Genomic DNA, 24,369 nt, shown 5'->3' on the forward strand with positions numbered 1-24,369 from the left:
CCCCCATTGTGTATTCTAAGTCCCAACCCTGGCCACACATTAGAAAGATTTTGTCGGTTAAATTTGAGTAAGATAGAGACTAACAGGCTTCCACGTTTGCAACATCCCCTGGCCCTACTGTGTAACCAGTGTTCTCAGAGTGGTCCCATGGTCCCGATTCCTCAGCACTTCCAGAACCTCTCTTTCTCCACAGCCCCGGAGAATGTGGAGATGTTGGGCAAGCAGTGTTCTTCGTGGCAGAGGAGTATTCTATCCTTTTGGTGTGTGCTTCCATCTTGCTTGCATCACAATCAGGCCAAATCCTTTTGGTGGCTATCTCAAAAGCCTTGTGGCACTTACTTTGCATTTTTCAGAAGAATATACACATAAGAAAGAGGTGTGTAAAGTATATACAAAAAGCTTACATTTCCACACTTTAACTTGTTCGTGTGGAAACAAGTCACACATCTGGCTTTCAGAGGGAGAGGTTGTTAGAATATCCCCACTTAAGCCTCAACTTTCATCCTGCTGTTTCTGTAGTTATTCTGAGCCTCTATGAGAATAATCCATAGGCTTCTCCCATAAATTATTCCTCTCTCTTTATCTTCCCTTTCTGAGTCTTCCAAGGCTAGGATTTTGTTTCATTGGTTGCTTTATTTTTACGCAACCCTGCTCCTAATTTTCCCCCACTTTAGCCCTTTTTTTTTCTTTTTTTTTTCTTTTTTTTTTCTTTTTGGCTTATTACACAATGACACTTTGTCAATAAGGGAATTACAATAAATGACTCTCCATTGGTTGGACTTTGACACTTAGCACAAGCCAACACCTATGAACAAAACCCTGAACATAGATGAGCAATAATTGTCCCATCCTCTGGTTGCAAAGAAAATGCTTTGCAAGACTCCAGGGCTGCCTAGGAGAAGCGGCATGGCCTCGGGCATGACCATCACCTTAGCCCTTGCAATCTTTACCTGGGATATCAATGCACAGATCCCAGAACCCACTCCCAGGTGAGTCCATGGCTTGTCTGTTTATCTCTGGAATTCTACTGTGGAATCTGCTGTCTCAGGGTCCAGGGCTTAACAACAAAGTAGGGACAATAAAGGTTAAGCTAAACAGTGATACATAAAATACCCGGGATTTAAACTTTCTAAACAAGCGTATTCATGCTTCTGGATCTTTGTTCTGAAGAAGGAACTGAAATGTTAATACTAAGATATTCCGTTTAAACATTTAGAATTTTTGTCGCCAGTTTGTGATAAATCAGTGTTGATCAGTGTCTATGGGATAAGAAATTTACAATGAAGGAAGTTAATCTTTCTGTCCTTTATCTCAAAACCAAATACTTTTTAACTGTTGGTTGCATGGCCCTTTGGCCCCCACATTAAGCAAAGGTTAACTACTTGCCTTGTCTTCTCTTCTGTGACATCCTATTCTATGGCCCACATTTTGGGTCCTGGGTCTTAGGGTCCATTTGCTCTACCCAAGAATTGCCATGGTGCAGCTTCGACGGCTCTGCTTCCAGCACAGCCTCTTTATTTCCTTCTTATGTGACGCTACTTGGGGTTGCAAACCCCATAAGGTGTGGTTTGCATATGGTGTAAGGGTGTCCCCAAGGTTACATGTACTAGAAACTCAGTCCCGTGTGTGGCAGCAGAAAGAGGTGATGGAGCCCTTAAGGAGTAGAAGGTCTCAGGATTCCACAGTCATAAATGGACTATCCCTGAGGAATGGGCCAAGCCCAACAGGAGTGGCTCCTGGCAGGTCTGTCTGACTCGACTCTTCCTCCAACCTTATGCATGTGACCCTTCTAAATACAGGAACTTCCCATTTTGCTTCTAGCGACCACGTTAGGAGACAACCATGGGAATCCTCTCCAGATGCCTGGGTCGTGCTCTTTGCAATTTGTAGTCGGGAGAATTGTGTGATCCTGTATGCATCACCCACATCAGGCATTCTGTGTGAGCAACAGAAAACAGTGTGTGACGCCATGCCCAGTACACCCAGTAAATAAGTCAGCAGGACAGTAAAAGCCTCCTGCAGGCCGCTGCAGCCAGAACTGCTGGAGATCACGCCTGCACGAGGCTCTCCCCTTCCTTCCACATAAACATCGCAGAAGACACAAACCCGTGTGGTCCAATATAGCTTGTTCTCTGAGGACAGTACAGAAAATTGTTCCAGTGTCAACACACTCCTGGACATTGTTGCTCTGTCTGCATTCATCTTGTCCTGTGCCAAATTCAATTCCCGTAAGTTTAACCAAAGTCTATTTTGACTTAGCTAGCCAGCTTCTGCTACCTTTGCCTGTGCGGAGGTAGAGTTGATTTGGCCTGGACTCCCACCCACCCACCAACATGGGTTTCGGTTCACTTTCCAGGGAAGGACTCAGAGCGGAGATACACAGACCCACATAAGCTCTGGGATGAGTGCTCAGCCAGGCTTTCCTTCCTTCTTCCCTCCCCCCACTTCGGACATTCCCTAACCATTATCTCTCTGTTCAGAAAATAGTTTCACTTTCCGGGTATCATAACTTATGTGTGCAAAAACAGTTACAGAAGGCAGTTTTGGCATTCTTGTCATTAACCTGACCCTCTCTGAGGGTTTTAAAAAATGAAACAGCCCAAATTTCTATACCGAGGCTCGAAACTGAAAGGCTGTGGGAAGACTGTAGTTGCTTTGATATTCACACCTCCTGGGTCTGGTCCTACTCATGTTCCAGGCAGGGCCAGGGAGACCCCTGGCTGGCTCCAGATCCTGGCACTTGCATTCTCCAGTTTTGCTGAGCGTCCTGCATTCTCACAGATGTCTCCTTCAGCCTGTGCCGGAACTGCCCCACTCAGAACACTCTGTGTTGTGCCCTTTAAGATGGAAGGTTCGGAGACTTCAGGAGCTACATGAGAATGTTTACTTAAACAACAGCAGCAGTATTTCAAATGATTTCTAAGCATATATATTCTTCCAAAGTTCATAGCTCATATCAAGTCAAGTTGTCTACCAGTATTGCAGGTCAAACCCCCTTTGACTAGTAACTGTGTAGGCTGGCATGAGTGGCTCAGAGTCTCTGTACCTTAGTGCCCTGGTCCATAAGACACTGATTGTGGTTGTTTCCTGTGGCTGCCATAGCAAAGTCCAAAAATGAATTGTTTTAAACAAGGTATCTGTCTCCCTGGCTGAAGGCTGAAGGTCTGACATCAAGATGTTGAGAAAGCCCAAATCACTTTGTCACTCTGGGGTCAAACTCGGGTCCTCATGTTGGCACAGCAAATATTTACCTACTGAGTCATCTCTCAGCCCCCAGATTTCTCCTTTTATATAGATTCCAGGAGTACTGGATTGGGACCTACTTCCATGATCCCATTTTAACTCAATCACTTCTACCAAGATCCTATTTACAAATAAGTTCACATTTTTGGGTACCAACCAGGTCTTAGAACCTCAGCATATCATTCATTTTTGCAAGGGAACACAATTCAATCAGTACACTTATGATGTCAGAATTCATCTGGTATGTGAATTTTAAGTTATCACATGTGTAACATACTTCAAGCTTCTGCTTCAGGCATGTAGAAAGAATTCAATAAGCATTAGGTATAATATATATATGTGTGTGTGTGTCTAAATATATATATATGTGTATATATATACATATATATACACATATATATATATTTAATGATTTCACTGTTCTTTTTGCTTTCAAATGATTCCTTGTTCCAGAGGATTGGGGTTACAGTAGATTTTGGGGTATGTAACAAGGTTTAGTGGAACTTTGACAACAGTAAACTGTGGGTATTTCTAACTCTTACTTCAAGGCGAGTTCCCAGAAGAACAGGTCCTGGGGAAATCTTCATCTCAGATGTTCCTGTGGGTAGAATGGACATTTTTACAACCAGTACGGAAGGGAAATAAGAGCTCAGAGTTATAGCTTCAGGAGCCAGGCTACCCGGAGAGTCCAGGCTCTACCGCTTCCCAGCTGTGTGCCCACGGCGGGTGCTCTTTCCTCCAGCAGATACCTCATCTTACATGAGTGTTTATGTGCTTTTCATTTCTCACCCACAGAGAAATATCTGTCTCATACCTGCTGCTTACTAGAGCTAGTTCCTACCTGTAGTGGGTCCTAAGTAAAGGCTCTTTCTTGTAGACTGGGTCATTGGGAACGCATAAAATAAGTGTTGTAAACTCAGGGGTGTGAGTTAAAGTGTTAACTCTGGGTATTTTATTATCTTTTTTATCTTCATGAACTATGTGAATTTAGCATACAGTCCCAATTAGCTGAAATTTCCCCACAGCTAAACATTCCTCAGACAGCAAATACCTTTCTGCTTGGACCAAGTACATTGTTTTGAATGTGAGCAGCTACAGTGTGGGGTTTTTTTGTTGTTGTGTTATGTTTTTTTTTTTTGTGTGTGTGTGTTTTTGTTTTTTCTGGAAATTTCTCTTCCTGGATGGAAGACAGGACCTCCCTTTAAGGCCTTTCTGGCTCAGAGTTAGATCCCCCGTGGTGCTGGTGTGCATTGCTTTGATCTGGGGAGCACCTTCCCAGCTGAGATTGAAACACTGGGAGATGGGCTATACTTGATAAGCACATTTCATCTGAGAGCCCAGAAAGTTCCCAGCAAACAGCTCTGCTCCTCCTAACAGCTCAGCAGGATGACAGGCAGGCAGTGAGTCCTGTACACAGGCAATCCTTAAACTACAGAAGATTATCTGCTGAGTGAGTCAGAGATGTAGTTAGCGCTGGGCTCGGAGGGGGGAAGAAAGGCAGAGTTATTCGAGGTCACTGGTCTCCTGTCCTAATATTTATGCAGTGTGCTTATTCAAAAACACTCTGTTTGCATAACCTTTTCATCTCCCCCACTAATTCCTCAGAGTCCTGCTTTTACTGTGTACTCGGGTAGCCAGACACCTGACAAAGTGAAGACAAAATAACCAGGGACCAGGACAATGTTCAGTTTATTTTTTGCACCATTTGGCATCATGTCTCTTTGTAAGCTTGCTGTAGATCTAGGCAAGAATTATGTTGTCCAATTGATGCACTATATATAAAAAATTAATTGTGTTCTTACTAACTCACTATGTCTCAAAGTGTCTAAAAATCTTGAGGCTATTCCAACCAGAAATCATTGAACAAGCTCAGCTTGTGTGTTGAGGGCGGAAGCAAACAGAAGTGACAGGAGCGAATGGCACTAAACCAAGTGCAGCCGTTCCAACTGGTTGATTCTGAACCAGTAATAGTTTGACTTGGAATAAGCAGTGCCCTTCTCCATTTGTATTTCCTGCTTGTAATCATAATACATGACACTTATTACTCAAAGTCAAAATAAAATGTTTATATGGGAATGAGCTTATAAAGGAGTATAATACAGTCTACCATGGCTAAGCAGGTAAGGGTACGGGACACCAAACCTGATGACACAAGTTGATTCACCAGGACCCACATGGTAGAAGAAAACAACTGCACATACACTGTGACAATCCCACTCCTCGATAAAGAAACAAACAGACAGGCATCTGTCTAAAACTTGACATAGAGAAATAAAAGTTAACAACACCAATTTGAGGCTTTTCTTTTGCGTCATTAAAACTACTTGAGGTTCATAAGCTGAATTGTGTTCCTGATGATGAGTGTTTACCAGTGTGACTATATTTGATGCATTTAAAAATATATTATTACATTCAAAGGTGGTTAAAAGGGAGACTCTACCTGGTATGACTAATGTCTTTTTTTTTTTTAAAGATTTATTCATTAATTATATGTAAGTACACTGTAGCAGTCTTCAGACACCCCAGAAGAGGGCATCAGATCTCACTGTGAATGGTTGTGAGCGATCATGTGGCTGCTGGGATCTGAACCCATGACCTTCAGAAGAGCAGTCAGCATTCTTAACCGCTGAGCCATCTCTTTAGCCTGGCTAATGTCTTTTTAAAAAGTAAATTTGAACACAGACAGAAGACTACATGAAAATACAGGGAACCCAGTCCCAAAGGATAAAACTTCAATACAATTCCCAAACCTAAAGGTCAGGGATCATTGAAGAACAGGGGCAGAAAGATCACAAGAGCAAAAGGAACTGGGAGTTTGCTGAGAGACTATGTCTCTTAAAAACATCAGAAGCTATACCCATAAAGGCTCACCAATATGACTGCCTAAACAAGGACACCCACAGACATGCTGAAGAGCATGGGAGAGTGCTCATGCAGCCTTAAACCTGCACAAAGATCTGTAGGCAACCAAAGAATCCTGATAGTGGGATAAATAGTCTTCCCCAGGGATGAACGCACAACCGTTTACTCAGAACCAAATAGCCAGCCCTGAAAACATACATACAAGTAACACTATACAAATTGAGCGGGTTACATGTATTGACGTATTTAGGAATATATACGTGTATGTATGTAACAACAATTACTAAAAGAGGCCATGAGTTTAAAGGGGAGTAAGGAGGAATGTATGGCATGGTTTGGAGAGAGGAAAGGGAAGGGTTAAAGTATACAATTATATTATGATTTCAGAAAATAGAAGAAATAATTAATCAAAGGAGATACAGGGAATATGAGCATCTACCATCTATAAGACAATGAATGATACCTCAGCCGAAACCAGCTCCACCTCACCTGCCTCAGATTTTCCTTCTCCAGAATTGTTGTGGGGGGCAGGAAAGGGGAGTGAAATTAAATTTCTATTGTTTGAGTGATCCAAGCAAATTACTACACAAAATCTAAGACCTAAAAAGGAGTGTCATCACTGTGCCCAGGGCAAGCATGTAGTCTTCAGACATCTTCCTTTAGAGATGGGATACGTTATTGAAGGAATGAATTCAAATCACAGTCCAGGAGGGCAAAAAATAAATGATCAAAGGTAAAGATTGGGTGTTTTGTGCCACGGACTGGGGTTTCTTATGGGGTCCCTTGTTCCGTGGGATGATGGTTTCTGGCCAGGTGTGCACGGGATTCGGCTTTGACAAACAGACTCGAGTGGTGTAAGGTCGGGAGGAGCGGGGGGGGGGGGGGGGGGGGGGGGGGGGGGGGGGGGGGGGGGGGACGGGGCGTTGCGGGTGCTCCAGCCAGGAGGGTAGAGGCTTGAATCTCAAATCCTCAATGCTGAATGCTCGAATCTCAAATGTTCAATCTCTTGAATCTCGACTGGTGCTGCACCCCCCCAGGCCCAAGCGGCTACAGACTGCATAGATCTAAATCCTAGTCCACCTAAGTTCTGGTTCTAGTCCGAGTTCAAGTGTGTCTGAATGCTGAATGCCGACTGCTGCATCTAGAATGCTGAATGCTGCAGACTGTCTCTCATACACTCTCGGCTTAAGGTCTCGCCCATTCTAGGTAAAACGCCCACTATTCTAATCTTTGTGGGCAAGTAGAGACCTGTCTCTTGTTAATTCCTAGGAGTGGTTCAGCTGTAGTAAGTGACTGAGAATGAGGATTTTACTTGACCTTGTGCTGGGATAAGCCTTCCATTCTGTAAGCTTTAATGCCCTACCCACAATGCTGGAGGCAATTAGTTTGGATGGGTTAACATTCCAAGCCAGGGTTTGACTAGGACGTTGGGACGTTGGTGAAGGTCAGAGAGCAATGTCCGAATTTTCTCTTTCTAGCTGTTAAGAAATATCTTAGTGGGCCCCTAGCATACAAGTACGATGACATATCTGGGCTACCTCTGAGTTTGGGGTGCCAGGCGACAATGTGGAGGCAGGAGACTGACTTTCCTTGAAGTTTACGCCTCAAATACTGCCATCACGCAAAGTGTGTGTGGCAGTTTTGTACTAAGTCCAAACTGTGAGTTAAACTGTTAAAATGGACAGAGTCTTTAAGTAAGATGTTGAGAACGAAATGAGCAAGTGCATGCAGTCAGCATGAGGCCATTAATGCAAAGGGCAATAGAGAAGTGCACACAAGCAAGGCCAGGCTCACTGCAACAGGGTTTAGTCACCAATGTGTGGGCAGATGGACAGAGCTTCACCTTAGTCCCAGTCACTGCCTAGGATCTAGTTTTACCTAGTCAAGAACTATAATTCCCTTTGTAGTATTTCAGTGGGCTTGACTTCCCAAGGATGATTCTCTTCTAAGCACTATAACAGGCAGTTGAGAGATAAAGTTGTCAGAGCACTAGTCTATAGGATGGTTTCAGAAACCAAAGAAGGGATCACGCTTGGGGTGAATAACAGATAGATAGGAACTGATTGTCATGTTTCAGGCAACAAGATGTTGAAAGGGATCATGTAGATTGTAAAAAAGACAAACCCTAATGTCATTTATGAAACCAGTGATAGGTCAGTTCAGTGACATATTTAAGCCAATGATGACCTCAAGTCTGGGTAATGTGGACAGAATGAGCACTCCCACACCTATAATTAATCCACACGCTTAGTTAGCATGGATTTCCACCAGATATTGCCAAGTATTTTCAAACATTGCTTGAGCATGAGAATCACCTGACTGGCCTTTCAAAACATGGTTACCTAGAACTCATACCTGGAGAAACAGATCTAATCAATATGACTGAACTATATAGATTTCTTTCTTTCTTTCTTATTGTGATGCTGGGAAGTTGAACTCAGAAGTTTGCACTTGCTAGTAAAGTACTCTACCCTTGAATTAGATCTCCACTACAACTTTGGGGGGTTGTTTTGCTTTGCTTTGTTTTTAGGAATAATTGCTTTGCCTGTATATGGGTCTGTGTACCGCCTGTATGCCTGATGACCTCCAAGACCAGAAGAGGGCACCCAATCCCCTAAAACTGGAATCACAGATGGTTGTAAACTATCATTAGGTGCTGGGAATTGAACTAGGGTCATCTGAAAGAACAACAGTTGCTCATAACCATTAAACTATCTATCAATTCCCCTCAAATTACTTGTTAATATCTCAAGATTATAAAACACAAAGGGCATCAGCCACTGCTTGTTGAGACCCTTCAATTCCAATGAAGCTTTCATGGAGAACTTCTAGCAGAAAATTTCTCAGCTAGGCAACTTCAAAACATGCACAAACACTTCAGCTTATTGAAAGAAAAAAAGAGATTCTGCTATGAGTTTTTGCATATGGGTTACATATTTTTAACCTGTAATTCCAGAAAATGAGGGCTAATCCTGGATAGTGTGGATTGGCCAAAAGTGGTTGGTTACCCCCATAACATGTGTGCTACTCTCGCACCATTGGGCATTTCTGACCAGGCAAGTCATTATTGTAGCTCACAATGTTAATTACTTGATGAGACTGGCGTTATGTACAAAACTTCCAGGGACATGAATGCTAGTCACTAAAGATGAAGCCACCAGTTAAGTACCAGCTAGCTTTCTCCACATTGCATGATGTAAGTATGTAATGTTTTTGGCAGTAGAGCCTTACTATAAAGTTGTGAAGAGTGACCAAGTGACTCAGCCACAGCCTGCATTTTTTTAGGGAGGGTCTGGCTGTCTATGAGACTCCATTGGCCAATAACTCAAAATATATAGCCCATTTCTGATACTGACTGCTTTATTTGATAACATATGATGTCCAGTTGAGGTAGTATCTTTCTATTATGGGGTAATTCTACTTAAACTCCTTTGATATATGTATATATTTTAGGAATCTTCTGCAGTTGGTTTCCATGTGACTTTTTCAAAAGGACTTTATGGTTAATTATTGCTCTAGTCTTCCATATTCAGAGCCAGCAGTAATGGATGGATTCTCTTTTTAGGCCTTGGGTTTCTCTGGCCCCTATTTTCTTTATTCCTCACTGAACAACTCTCCTTCAAGAATCCATGGCACTAGAATGATTCCACTAAAAAGCAAAGAACTGTGTCTGCAAAGTCTCCTTTGCTGGGTAAATAACATATTCACAGAGTTCAGGATTTTAAACATCTCTGGGAGTCATTCTCCACACCATATTAGAAGACTTAAGCCTTGTCACATGTGTAGTCTTTCTATTAGAGAATTTTCAGTAGGAGTGGGATAACATTAAATTCTAAAAGATCCCTCTGGATTCTGTATGCAAACTAAGTCAGAAAGAAATTATCAGAGTCAGCTAGAAGAGATGCTATGTTAGTGTAGACCAGAAGAACATCTGGAAGATATTAGAAAGTAAGGATGGATTTGAAAACCATTTACAAGACTGCCAACAACAGGTTTCAGTGCTCGATTAGATGTAGAAATGAGGGGGGGGGGAATAGAGAATTAGACAAGTAACACCCAGTCTCTGGCTAGGATAACTCATAAATGAAGGAGCAGCCCTGAAAGAAAAGTAAAATAATGAATTCGTTTGGGAAAACACTGAGGTCAATGGGCCATGAAGATGTCCAAGTCCAGATGTAGAATTGAGAATTGGATTCCAAAGTTTAAACTTCAGGAGAGATGTCTGGACAGCACATTTATCTCTGTCTGGGTATCATTAGCACACATGTGGAAACCATGGACCTGAGAGGGGAGGGGAGGAGAGGGGAGGAGAGGGAAGGGGAGGGGAGGGCATAAAGGAGAGGGGAAAGACAGAGAGGAGAGGAGAATCTAATGATAGCCTCCTCAAAAAATAAATAGCACTTGAAAGACTAAAGAGGAGGATGAGGAGGATCCTACAGAGGAGAGTGGAGCAATCTAAAATAGCAGAGAAAAGATCTGAGAAAAGGAGTCCAATGTTGCTCAACGTATGAAAGAATAGTGGAGTACTTGATGCTAAAAGAGACATCTACATAATGTCCTTCATAGATTGTGGAATATTGAAGAAGAGGGAGGAAAGAATGTAAAAGCCATAGGATGGGGAAATGTCCAGCAAAAATATGTCTTTTGGACATTACATGACATGAACTCCCTGAAGCTGTGGTTATCTGCTCAAATCCCAAACAAAACTGGGTACATCATTATGGATGGGGAGGGCCCTTCTCTGGAGGACTGTTGGTGTTGGCTGTTTTAATGGCTTCTGAGGAAGAGAAAGTTTTTTTTTTTTTCAGAAATATAATCAGTGATAAATTGTGTACATTCCAGAAAATAACTTTCTCCCACCCACAATTATTAAATTAAATTATAAAATCTAATCATTACATTAATTAATAAAATTAGTTAGAAATTAGTAATATTAAATTAATTAATCATGAAATTAAATGAAGGCAACTTTAACTCTTTTTAAGATTTATTTATCTATTTCATATTTGTGAGTACACTGTTACTGTCTTCAGACACACCTGAAGAAGGCATCAGATCCCCATTACAGATGGTTGTGAGCCACCATGTGGTTGCTGAGAACTGAACTCAGGACCTCTAGAAGAGCAGTCAGTGCTCTTAACTTCTGAGCCATCTCTCCAGCCCTGAAGGCAACATTAGTTAAACCAAGCGGATCACACACAAAAGATGAAAGCAGAAGGACTGGCTATGAAGAAGAGTTTCTGCAGGAGAAGGGGGATGAGAGAAAGGAAAGAAGGGCTGAGGAGACCTCACATCATCATGTACAACCATGAAACTGCCCAGGAATTAAAAATAGGATAAAAGAAAATACTGAACAATGGTCTTAAAAGCCCACAGTGGTCAATTTTCATAGACAGTAAGAGGAAGCTAATAAGATAAGGACTAAGGGGAGGAGAGTGAGCCACGTGACAGTCATCGCTGATGAGCAAGAGCAGAATGCATGGGCAAGGGAGTTGGAAAATGGTTGATGGGTAAGGATAGATCAGAATGCGGGCTACTTTCTCAAGAAATTTGCAGGAAGATAAAGAATGAAGGATTTTGAAATGGCTCGAGGAGCATGGCGGTCTGAAGGATGTAAGACCTATTGGGAGGAAGAAACGTAAAGGTGGTTACTGCAATCTTTAAAATAATGTGTCAGCATGCAGGGCAGGAGAGAGATGATGTAGCTGGCAGAAAAGGAGGAGTGTGGAGAGGGTGGCTAGCCTGTTCATTTATTGGCTTAATATAATATGTTATATTACAATTAGAGGTAGATGATTATGAGGAAGAGTTTAAAATGGAAGCAACACCCAGCTAATCAGCTGCAAATTGGAGCTGAGTTCTAGAACATTCTTATGGAGGGATTGACCCTCCCTCGACCTCTTCCTCGTGCAAGAATTTTGATAGAAGCCCAGACTAGGAAAGGAGAGGTAAAATATCTGTAGGATCCCTGTTGTATAGCTTCTGTTTTGCTTTTGCTTTGTCTCTTCCTTATCATTTAATGGGCTAAGTGCCCAATGTGAGACTGTGACAAGAGACACCAACAGTAAATCAAGGGAACAGCCACAGTTCAGAACTAGAATTCCTGATAAATAAGGCTAAGTACTGTGCCTGGGGATGGAAGGGAAGCTGGAAGTGCTAAACATGATGCGAAAACTCAAAAAGATCATGAGTAAGTCTTGAAGTGGACTGTGAAGCAGGAAAGCATCTGTTTTAGAACAGAGGCATGGAATTCAGGTGGGGGTGGGGTGCTGGTTTACCAGGTGTTTGCTGCAGGAATGGCTGGACTGGCTGGCTTAAATCTGCAAGAGAACCAGTCAACTCCAGGCTTCCCCAGCCTCTCAGGGGTGAGATGCACAAAGAAAGTGGAACAACATTTCCAGTTCCAATGAGTCCATTACATACTTGTAAACAGATGAGTGCATGTCAGAACACCTTGCTGGTTGGCCACCATTATTACTACTGATGTTGATAAGCTAGACTTAACAAAAGGACCAATTGAAAGTACAATGTGTTCAATTGAAACACTATGTGTTCAAGTGTCATGGAGAACACAGTAATGAGTATGGAGTGTGCTGGGGAGTTGAATCAGTTGGTAACGTAAATCTATGCATAAAGACCTGAGTTCAGATCCCCAGACCACTAGCTAGATCCATGAGCTCCAGATCTAGTGAGAGATCCTATCTCAAAGAATAAGTAAAGAATGACTGAGAAAAACATCTGAAAACCTCTTGCCTCAACTGCATGCACATATTTGTGCATATGCATACACACAGACACATTCATAAACATGTATATACACGTATGCATGTATATATGTATGTGTATGCATATGTGTCTATGTATCATACATACTATGATTGTGTATGATATATATACACACATATACATATATATGAATAGGCAGTATGGTTTAAGGAAGGTAAAGAAGTAAATGCATGAAATTGGTTTTAGAAGGCTTCTTGGAAAGATGTGTACATGGTGGTCATTTTAAACCAATACTTTTTAATCTTCATTATAGCAAAGAGCAAGCACAAGACTCTCTCTTACCCATAGACTGCAGAATGAGCCCATGGAGCACATGGTCAGAGTGTGATCCTTGCCTCAAACAAAGGGTAAGTATTTGAATCCATCCACCGCAGCTCTTCAGTTGAAAACTGGTATCTTTAGGGAAATGGCCATGAGGCAGGGACCCCCCAGAAACAAATTCCAATCCAGAAAGAGGTAATCAATGAATTGAATATGGCTGGTCTGACCAGGTGACCTGCATGTTGAACAGCAGACTAAGTGTTTGATACTTCACTCTACAACCTAGAAGGCAAAGTATTCTTGTTAAGTGATATCTATGGCAGTTTCTTCCATCTCTCTCTTATAATCTTATAATCATTTGGTTGTAAGTGCTGCAGTGATGTGTGTGTTGCTTTATTCCAGGAGTTTTCAACCTGTGGAGTCATGATCTCTTTGGGGTCTTATGACCCTTTCACAGGGGTCACCTGAAACCATCAGGAAACACAGATATTTACATTGTAGTTCATAATAGCAGCAAAATTAGTTATAAAGTAGCAATAAACATAATTATGATTGGAGGTTACCACAACATGCAGAACTATATTAAAGGATCATAGCTTTGGGAAGATTGAGAACCACGGCTTTAGACCATAATCCACCTTTCCATTAGGAAATAGAATATTTTCAGCTGCTTTTTGTTGTTGTTGCTGTTTATTTGTTTACAGTTTCGCTCAAGAAGCATTGTAGCCTTCGGACAGTTTAATGGGAAAAGCTGTGTTGATGCTTTGGGAGACAGACAATATTGTGAACCTACCCAGGAGTGTGAAGAGGTACAGGAAGACTGTGGGGATAACTTTCAGTGTGAAACAGGTAAGCTGGGACTGCTGCTGCTCTCTATGGACTCCTGTGTACACTTGTGAGTGAAAGCACATTAGCATATTTTCATAGGTAGACATATTTCCAAGTGCAATGGCTCCTCTACAACAAGGGCTAGCTATGTCAACAATGAAACAGAGTCAAGTCTTTCTAGCACTCACTTCCCAAGCTAAAGCACCCACAGTGACTTGAGCGTAAGAGAAAATTGAGCATTACATACAGCACGTTCCTTGATTTTTGACTGCAGGCAGGTGCATAAAGAAGAAACTTCTGTGTAATGGTGACAATGACTGTGGAGATTATTCTGATGAGAATGACTGTGACGGTGACCCACGCCTTCCATGCCGTGACCGAGTGGTGGAAGAATCAGAGCTGGGACGAACAGCAGGCTATGGGTTTGTATCTCACTTGGATCTTTGCAGGTTAAAAAGAGGGAAATGGTCTCCAATTCTTTCACCATAAAAAAGCCTCCATAGAAAAGCTTATACAAACTGCACAGGTAGTGCAAACTTTGGTCTGTATTCTTTGGTCTGGGGATGACATTTGAGGCACCCAGAATATTGAGTTAGTGTGTAGGGATACCACCTGGTCTTAGTAGAGTTCTGATGAATGAGTTTCACTGTCAGTGAATAGGAGATGGTATACCTCATGTACAAACATCAGGAAGACCACAGCAACAGACACAGCATGTCAACCTTTAGAATTAAATGACCCATATCAGGTGTGTCAAGTCCACTGAAGCATCAGAATTCCCAGCATGGCTACCTTCCACTGGAATGTTTCTTGGACTGATACCTAAATATAAATTCTAGGGAGGTACAAGCATTATAGAGTTGGGTTAGAAGAAATGAGATCAAAGGACTTTGGTTATGATGCCAAAGGGTAATAGGGTTGGGGTCTCATTGTAGAGAGTTGACAGGCAATTCATTCTTCACACAAAATGAAGGGGCTCTGGGCTATGAGCTCTAAAACAAGTCTAAGAGTTTAAAACATAGGACTGTATAGAGCAGAGAGGATTCTGTGGATATTTGTGCTCTAGGAATTGTGAAGGTGACAGATCTGAGGTCCAGTTCTCTTCCATTCTAGTTGCGAGCCATTCTAGGGACAGTCTCTGCCTAGTTGGCATAACTGTCTTGACCTGGATACTTTTGTCCCCAACAAAGATGCAGTTTCTTTCACATCTTGCTGTGCACTAGATAGAAGTAAATGGTTCTATTTCATCATCAGAAATTAGTTCCTTTACTCTTATAGTTTCCTGTTTTCTCAAAATAGATGCTCAAAAATTCTTGGTAGGTAGATAAACAGGTGAATTGCTTAATGAGTGAAAATCTATTCATAAGGACCTTCTGAAACATGGGTAATATTGGGTAAGATGGAAACTAATTTCCTAGGATGAAATTCAGGGACAGAAGCCCAGAATTGAAATAAAGATGGGGAGAAGAAAAAAGATGGCAGAGACGGCGAGAACAAAGCTGATAGAGAAACTAGAGTGACAGAGGCTCTTGGGTACAGTGGTTCTCCCACAGGAAACATTTGGAAATGTCTAGAGAGTATCTGGATTGTCAGCACTTGCCATGGCCAATGCTGAAGGGATCTACCGGCACCAGCTCTTGGAGACTAGTCATGTTGATGGTAAGCACCCTACAACCTGCAGGCCCACACTGACAGTGGTGCTGAAGGCAAAAGGCTCTGCACTGAGAAGTGGTTACTCCATATTGGATTTGGTTGAAAGTAAAGATGTCTTCTTTCTGAGGTCAGAGGAAACATCCATTTAATGAATGTAAGAACAAAATTCCAGGATACCCAGCATCAAGCACAAGATAAATGTTTCTCACACCACTTTTTCACTTCATAAAATCTTACCCAAATGGCCTTCAAATATTACCCACAGTGCCTTTGGCCCTTAGCTTAAAAGCTGTGTTTGTGGATCAAATGGACATTCTTAGGCCAAGAATCTTAGTAAACAGCAGTTAACAGTAAAGAGTTGTCCAAAACCCCTCTAACCAAGTCGCCACGGGGCTTAAATTATCCTAAACCTCTTCTGCATCTTTTCTTAAGGGAGAAGAAGTTTTATTTCTAATCTCTATGAAAGAACTTGAAACAGGGATTCACATATGTTATTTATTCTCACTCAATGCAAATTTATAGTTGTCTAAGGAGAAAAGAATACAGAAATGTTGGCCTGTTTAACTGAAAAAAAAAAAACCAATCATAATCTATTGGTTTCCTTTGTTCAGGGAAAAGAAAAATGTGTAACTTGGCATTTGCAGGCAAGTTTCCTAAGGAAGCATCCTAGAGAACTGGCAAAGGACCCTTAGGACCTCATAATTTCCTATAGTCAGGGGTGGTGCAGGGGAACATCATGACACCGAGTCATCAGGGCTGAGGAGGGGGCCCAGCTATGGGAAAGATTAGCTGCAGATATGGAGAATGAGGTAGGTCCTTTCAGATTCAGTCCATCAACAGTTTTAATTGAATTCCCTGCAATTACAAGCAAAAAATCATAGCAAATTTAGTCTTTATAAAAGTTACTACTGTCATTTGCATAATATCTTGAATTTTTCATAATCCCTCTAGCTCACAGATTGCTATAATGATCCTGTGACCTTGTCAGGGATCATTTTACATCCTTTTTGGACATAAGAACTGAATGAAATAATTTAAGCCATTTGGCGAGTGTTTAAGAGAACTAGAGCCAAGTTTCTCTGTGTCACATAAAACATATTTTCCCAAGCACAATTCTTTACCCTTCCCCTTCTCGCCACACCCACCCCCTATACTTCCCTACTCTGTTTCAAAGCCCTAAAGTCAATGCCCTTTCTGCAAAGTAAAACCTATAAAAGCTAAGTTTGCAAAAATAATAGGTCACGGACTGGTGAGATGGCTCAGTGGGTAAAGGCCCTCGCCACTGGGGCTGATATCCTTGGGTCTCAACTTCTACAGATTGTCCTCTGATCTCCACATTTGCTCCATGACATCTGCATCCCACCCACATGTACACACATACTAAATAAATAAATGTAATAAAGAGTGAAACTCCTTAAGTAGCTATTTAATATTATGCCTATAGATTCAATACTTGAGAGACTGAGGCATGAGGATCATGAGCTCAAAGGCAGCTTTGACTGCACAGCAAGACCTTATCTGTGTCTCTGTCTCTGTCTCTGTCTCTCTCTCCTATGAATGTGTGTGTGTGTGTGTGTGTAAGTAGATAGAGTTTAGATAGAGATTAAACAGTAAAATACTTAGAATTAGCTAATCAGGCAGTAATATCTAGAAATTTTAAGAAAATGTACTTTGTTATATGATTATAAACTTCAATTCTGTGAATTTTGGATATTTACAATAAACTTTCATTATTCTCACATGGCTTTGGACTATATGTGAAATAAGGGTATTAGAGATTATATTAGTTGCCTTTCTGCTGCTATGACAAAATACAAAGACCAAGGCAATTAAGGAAAGGAAGAATTCATTTGAGCTTACAGTTAGTTCCTGAGACATAAGAGTCTGTCATAGCAAGAAGACACGGCTTCAGGCAGCCATGGTGGGAGAAGCAGGAAGCTGAGAGATTATACCATCTACCTCAAGAAAGAAACACAGAGACCGAGAACTGGACATAGGGATAGCCTATATAATCTGACCCTAGTAATGTTCTTCCTCCAACAAGGCCACACCCACTAAACCTTCCCAAACAGTACCATCAAACTGAGGTTCAAGTGCTCAAATACCTGAGCCTGTAGGGTCTGCTCCTCATTGAGACAACCACAGGAATAAAGAAGCTTGTTGAAGCAGCATATTTAGAAACTGCTTCTCCACAGTTCAGTCTGGGAAACCTCAATGGATCCAATCCACTGTTTCATACACTCAGACTCTCTATATGGGCAAGTCCTAAGGACTTGATGTAATTCATTAATCTTTATCCATTTGAAGGACTCTTTCATTTAAGTTGCTACTCTGGCAGAATGCCATTGTATTACAAATGTTTCAGACTTCTGTCTTATGGGCATCTGAGATCCTCCGCAAATGTTTAGGGAAGTCCTCCAACCCATCTTGCATTCATAGAAAAAGCACAAATTAAAACCAGCTGTAACTGATGTACAATATGTAAGGAATTACTTTTTGTGTGTGTGATCTAAGCACAACTCCACTCCTGTAAAGAGAGCTTTCTTGTCAGTTCACCTGGTGAATTGGAGCTGCCTGTGGTTCTGGGGCAGCTGTGGAAGCAGCCATCTCTAAACACTGCCAAAGAACACGTTTTTCTTAAAATTTCCCAGGTGATGACTTTTCTATTCATGAGCACTTTTCATGTTTCTTGGCAGAAAAATATATTGGCTCACTTTAGACTAGACTGGCTGTCTCTGTAGGAGTGGAATCAAGTCAAAGGTTTTTGAAACATTTCTTCCTTAGTAGTGCTTTAGACTTTATTGGCTTCTGTAGCTTTCCAGATGGATCTGGCCAACTGGTCAATGTGCTATTCTGTGAAACAATATCCTTCAAACTAGACTATGGATAGCAAAGGGCACACAAGACCCTTCCAGGGGAGTGTCAAGCAAGCTCTAAGGTAATACTTTCCTCAACTATTAATTATGTAGCTGAGCTAGCAGTAAGACTCAATCCCCATACATATATAATCCCCATATATATAAAATTGGTAAGTGAAAGTCTGCAGCTGCCTTGTCCTTCCTCACATTTTTTAAATTATTTTTTTAAAGACAGGAACTTGCTATATGACTTAGGATCACTGTTTTTTGTGCCACTGTACCAGGTACCAGGGTATATGTGGTGCTGAGAACTAAACGCAGGGCTTCCTCCATGTAAAGCAAACAACCTATCAACTGGGATACATGCCTCCAGGCCCCTAGCAGCTTTTCCATACCCAGCATCTGCCTTCCAAAAGCCAAATAACCTCTCATCTACCTCTCTAATACTACATTGTGGAAAACCCAAAATCCAGTCCCAGATCTTAGGGCTAATTAGACTCTCATGCCTTAGGAATAAGACAATCTCTTAATAATTCTGATTAATAATTAGTTAAGAGACTATAAATAGTTTCTATAAAAGACTATTATTTATGCAAATTTTTTGATATGTAAGGCCACAGATTTGAGTGGCACTACTATAACAAAATGTCTCTATTATCTTCTTATGTGGATAAATTTGTCATCATTTGCATCCATAAAACAGGAAGTAAAAGTAACAATGGTGCTGAGCCCTGTATCTTACGAGCACTAAGTAACATTCTTCCACAGATATAGAAATATATCTATTAATTTGAAAAGATGCTCAATTCATTTCACTGGGATAGCTTTCTAATACATTTTTACTTTATTTGGTAATGACTTTAAAATCTAGCATACTTACATGCTAGATTTTACTTCTAATGAGTTTTAATACTTACTCTCTATGCTCAAGGGATGCTTAATGCTTAAAATATTCAGGTAGTATCTTTTGGTACACCAAAGCATGAAAAGGCTATCAACAGGATTACTCAACATAAATTATATTGTGTTTTATACTAAATTAAAATTCTATGAGGGAATGATATGCACCATCATTATGCCATTTGTATATAATAGATTTAATTTTCATTGTAGAACAGTAGTTACATTTTTAGTAACTATCCATAGCCTGATGGAAACTATATTTAAACTTAGGATTAAAAAATAATGGGTGCCTCACTAAAAATGTTTAAGAATTCATAGCTAATTAAGTTCCTTTAGAAGGTACACAGGTAAGATCACTACCCCTGAAGTGTGCCACACACAGGACCTTGCCCACACCATTCCTCCTGTGCTTCTAGCACAATCTCAGTATGGACCTCCATCAAAATCCAAACCAAACTTTTTTTTCCTTAAACTCCTTTTATTATCTCCCCATGATGATCTCTTCCTTTTATAGAACAGGCCTTATACACCATTCATTTATACTACTTATTTGACACAGTATACTCTTCCCAAACTAATTTTAAATGTGCAATTATATCCCCAAACCCCCAACTTCCAAGCAATTTTGTGGAAGCCATTTGTGTACTAACTGTGTTCATATCACCCCCTGATTATTATAAACACATAGATGTAGTAATAAGCCATCCAAAAGTTAATCTTTAGAATGGAAGGTTGTTTCATTGTTCACTGAAGGATGTCTTTAATGCAGGTGTATTGCAAGAGAAGGCCCACAATCATATAACATGGAGTTGAAGGGCTGTTTAAGAAACAGATTATCCATTCTTTCCACTGCAGCATGACTTCAAGGTGGAAGAATCGCATCCAACCCTTCTGTGAATGAAGACAAGAAGCAATCACTCACAAGACTGGGCTTGACAGGCAGCTCTGCTTTTGAGCTGCAAAGACAGGCTTGGCACTATTTTCCACTGTGGTTTGGTAAAATGCTGGGGCGGCAGGATGCAGGAGTAGCTGAGCTAACTAGGAGCAGCAGCTAACATCAGAAGTAGCCAGGCTCAAGGTGATTGCATAAATGAAGGAAAGCAGGGAAACAAAGACTCGAGGTTTCTTTCTGTCCAGAGACTACTTTCCACAGTGTCTGGGGCCAAAGCAACTGACGGGTTTGTGCGTAAAGCCTCCCATGATGCTCTGGGGGCGGGGGGGGGACCTTATAGATGCTGAATGGGTGGGGAAAAAAGTAGAACACAAACAAATGATACAATGTTAAAGAAAATAATGCAGCTATCATATCTGTGTAACTTGTTTGAAATTTTCAGCTCTGTGTTAGAACTTCAGAACCTCAGCATTTGCTGGAAAGGTCTTTTGGCAGGTTAGACAGTGAGTTAATTTTATCAGTAGCTCAACCTTCACAAATTAAGTTCCTTAACTGTCCTTCCATTTCAGAGCCCTGTTGTTGCTTTCTTGGTAGCTTCATACTGAGATGAAATTTTTAATTTTTTAATGAGCGTATTGGTAGTATTCCATTTTTACTTATTTATTTATTTTGTTTTGCATCAGCAAAAGGCTTATGGTAAGCCATCCACTCTCTGATAAAATGCTCTTGAAACCAACATACAGGTTTATAATCCTGTTGTTAATTGGAGTTAGGTATGTGATCTAGAACAATGGGCAAAGTTGTGCTTCGGGAATTAAAGGTGTGTGGAACAAATTTCCATTTTGGCAGCCTGGGCTTAGAGCCACCGATTGTTCTGTACCGCCTACATAGCAATGACTGCTCGCCTCGGACTGGCAAAGGTGAACTTCACAAAGATCCAAGTGCAGAAAATCAAATGTAACTAGAAATCAAATGTAACTTCTGTTTTACAGCTAAAGGATATTTCTGTCTGTAAATTAAAGCTTGATAAATAAAACTATTCCTGCTGCTGGGGGCTTAGAACTTTTGAGAATACCTTCCTCCGGAGGTTTTTTTTTTTTTTTTTTTGAATGTTCATCTTGGAAAGTCCAACACAAATAACACAATCCTGGGGAAGGGGTGAGATTCTTGACAACAGTGAGACAGCTGGAGGAAGGCTTAAAAATAAAGAGAATAGGGAGAGAAAGAGCCCCGATGTTGATTCATAGATGAAAAATTACACGCATATAATTATACTGCCCTCCTGGGATGTTCTGCTCTCAAATAATTTAAATAGTTGGTGTTCCAGCATTGGCGTTTGGTTCACTCCGGGACATGAGGTAAGAGGTACAGCCTGAGAGCTAAGACTCCGGGAGCCAGAGGGTCCCCTGTGTGCTTCTCACTGCCTTTCTTTTCTGTGCTCTAACAGTGCCCTGGATGGCAACGAGTTTACAAGACCTTCCTAAAGCAAGCTTTCTGCCAAGACACTGCGCCAAAGCAAACGCCCCTTACCCCCCTACACCCCGCTTCTGTTCCTGATTAAACCCCACACGTGTTGGATGACAGCGACATGAACCGAAGCTGTCTCACTCTCCCACCCCAGAAGGCTGCCTTGCATTAACAATGGTATTTACCCATATGACCTCATTCTGCTTCTTTTCAGGATCAACATCTTAGGGATGGATCCCCTGAACACACCTTTTGACAATGAGTTCTACAACGGGTTCTGTGACCGGATACGGGATGGAAACACTTTGACATACTATCGCAAACCTTGGAACGTAGCTTTTCTGGCCTATGAAGTAAGTCACCTCAGGAGAAAACATGTTGTTTTGTTTGGGATGAAAGATGCTTTGATTTAATAGTAGATTCAGTGAAAGATTCAACGCAGTAAGAATTTAAAGTGAACATGGCACTTACTTAAAGAAGTACCTTAGACCTCTTCAGAAACAGTAGTCTCTCCTCAGCCCTAACAACATACACCTGGTGAGAAAGCTTTGGAAAAATACCTACATTCTATAAAAATATTCACCCGGGGCGCTGAGATGACAAAAATAAAACTAGAATAAAATAAAAAAAATTTTGAGGGGGAGTGTTTTCCAAGACAGGGTTTCTCTGTATAGCCCTGGCTGTCTTGGAACTCACTCTGTAGACCAGGCTGACCTCAAACTCAGAAATCCACCTGCCTCTGCCTCCCAAGTGCTGGGATTAAAGGTGTGCGCCACCACCACCTGGCTGAATAAAATAAAATTTTACATGTGGTCAAAATGATCAAATTCTTCCCACATCATCTGTTCCTTGAAGAAGATCCACTTTGTCGCCTTTCTTCAGTTTCTAGAAAGTTCTCCCTGCTGATGTCACTCCCACCAATCAACAAAATTACAGAACTTTTAAAAAGTATAATTGGTATGGTTTGAGAAACCAAATCATTGTAAATAAATCCCTACCCACTCCAGCATGAAGTTGTCCTGTTTGCCTGTAGATGTTAAAGATTCATATCTGGACTAGATTGATATTTTTATTCGCAAGTGACCACACTGTCTTTTTTCTTTTTACACCTGTAAATTTGGAATAAAGTCATCAATTTCCCACAGATCTGGGGGAAATTTGGAGATTATGGTCTTTTCTCCATCCTGTCATGATTGCCTTACTTTTGTGAGTAAAAGCCAACCATTTAAAAAAGTACTTTTCTGAGCCAACTTGATGGTTCGGAAAAACACTTGTAACCAAACCTGGAGATCTAAGTTTTATCCTTGAGACCCACATGGTAGAATAAGGAAACAGACTTGCCCAAATTGTTACCTGACTTACACACACACACACACACACACACACACACACACACAGCATAAATGACTTTATTTTTGAGTCAGTGTCTTATTGTATAGACTTGTGCGGATTAGATCTCACTATGTAGATCAGCCTAGCCTCAAACTCACAGAGATCTACTTGCCTCTGCCTCTGAGGTGTTGTGACTAAAAGCATGAGCCACTATATCTGACAGTAACATTTTTTTAAGTACTTTTCTAAGTGGAATATAAAAGACACGGTACCTTTAGCCATGATAGGTAAAAGTTGACCAGCATGTTGTCTTATTTTGTTTTCAATGCTCAGACCTTCAGTCTGGAGGAAGTAGATGACTAGGTGAGATCTTTGAAAATCTATCTCAACCCTAGCTCCAGTCTAAATGTCTCTACTTCTGACTCCTCAGTGTGAACAAGCTGCCAGACAATGCCCCCCCTGTGATAGTCAGAGTTGTTTGCATGTACTTTATTGTTTACTTCTCACCGTTACACACTGTGTTCCCAATATACTCATTGCGATGGCAGAAACAGTGAGCCAAAAAAATGAGCCTTTCCCCTCTTATGTTTGGGTCAGATATTTTGATCACAGTTATTGTATGATATAATTATTGTAGCTTCTCTGACCAGCTTTGTGGCTTTTGTATAAAGGTAAAATTTGTATAATGCAAAATGGTAAGGGCTGGGTGGCCACTCAGGATTAATTATCAACCTACATTAGGAGAGTAAACACACTGGTTCCCCTTTTTCTTCATCTAAAAAGACATAGGTTCAACATTTCAGTATGTTTTAGATTCTAGGACAAAGACACAGTTTCTACCCTGTATATTACTTACACTCCTGGGATATTTGGAACAGTATCCCATAATCAAACACATTAAGCTTTCTGTTGCAAGACTAATCTATGTTCACACAATGTGGAATAAATGAAATCTATAAATCATTTTTATTAGTTCAAGTGGGCTTAGTGTCTCCAAATGAGTTTTTCCATCAAGTTTATAAAAAAAAAAAAAAAAAAAGTCAGGAATGTAGACTTGAGTTCTTATTTGGTGCCAAGCAGGGAAGAGAGGTATTTGAGTTGAGACCTTGCTAAGCACTTATGTCACCTTGCTTGTGAGTGCTGGTAGCCACCTTAGACAAATCTTTTATGGCCTTGGGAAATATATACCCAAGCTTGTCATATCACACATGAATTCTATGAGTAGAAATCTCTACTTTAACTTACAAAGGGCTTTTTCTTTAGTTTCAAATGCTAGGTAAAATA

At 40.9% G+C, this 24,369-nt stretch overlaps 1 protein-coding gene across 3 annotated transcripts in view; it reads left to right on the plus strand.

The window, feature by feature from the left end:
* Positions 1 to 850: 850 nt before the first annotated feature.
* C9 (complement C9) overlaps positions 851 to 24,369 on the plus strand; it is a 49,162-nt gene continuing 25,643 nt past the window's right edge. Inside the window, exons 1-6 of one of the 3 annotated variants that reach the window (XM_031360737.1) lie at positions 851 to 989; positions 9,639 to 9,796; positions 13,145 to 13,238; positions 13,857 to 14,001; positions 14,255 to 14,402; positions 21,968 to 22,106. In XM_031360737.1, the coding sequence (XP_031216597.1) occupies positions 13,188 to 13,238; positions 13,857 to 14,001; positions 14,255 to 14,402; positions 21,968 to 22,106 (483 nt within the window). In that variant the 5' untranslated portion in view covers positions 851 to 989; positions 9,639 to 9,796; positions 13,145 to 13,187. The remainder of the gene's footprint in view (positions 990 to 9,638; positions 9,797 to 13,144; positions 13,239 to 13,856; positions 14,002 to 14,254; positions 14,403 to 21,967; positions 22,107 to 24,369) is intronic. The other 2 variants (XM_031360735.1, XM_031360736.1) reach the window with 2 other exon arrangements.

The sequence above is a fragment of the Mastomys coucha genome, unplaced genomic scaffold, assembly GCF_008632895.1.
Source record: "Mastomys coucha isolate ucsf_1 unplaced genomic scaffold, UCSF_Mcou_1 pScaffold8, whole genome shotgun sequence".
NCBI lineage: Eukaryota > Metazoa > Chordata > Mammalia > Rodentia > Muridae > Mastomys > Mastomys coucha.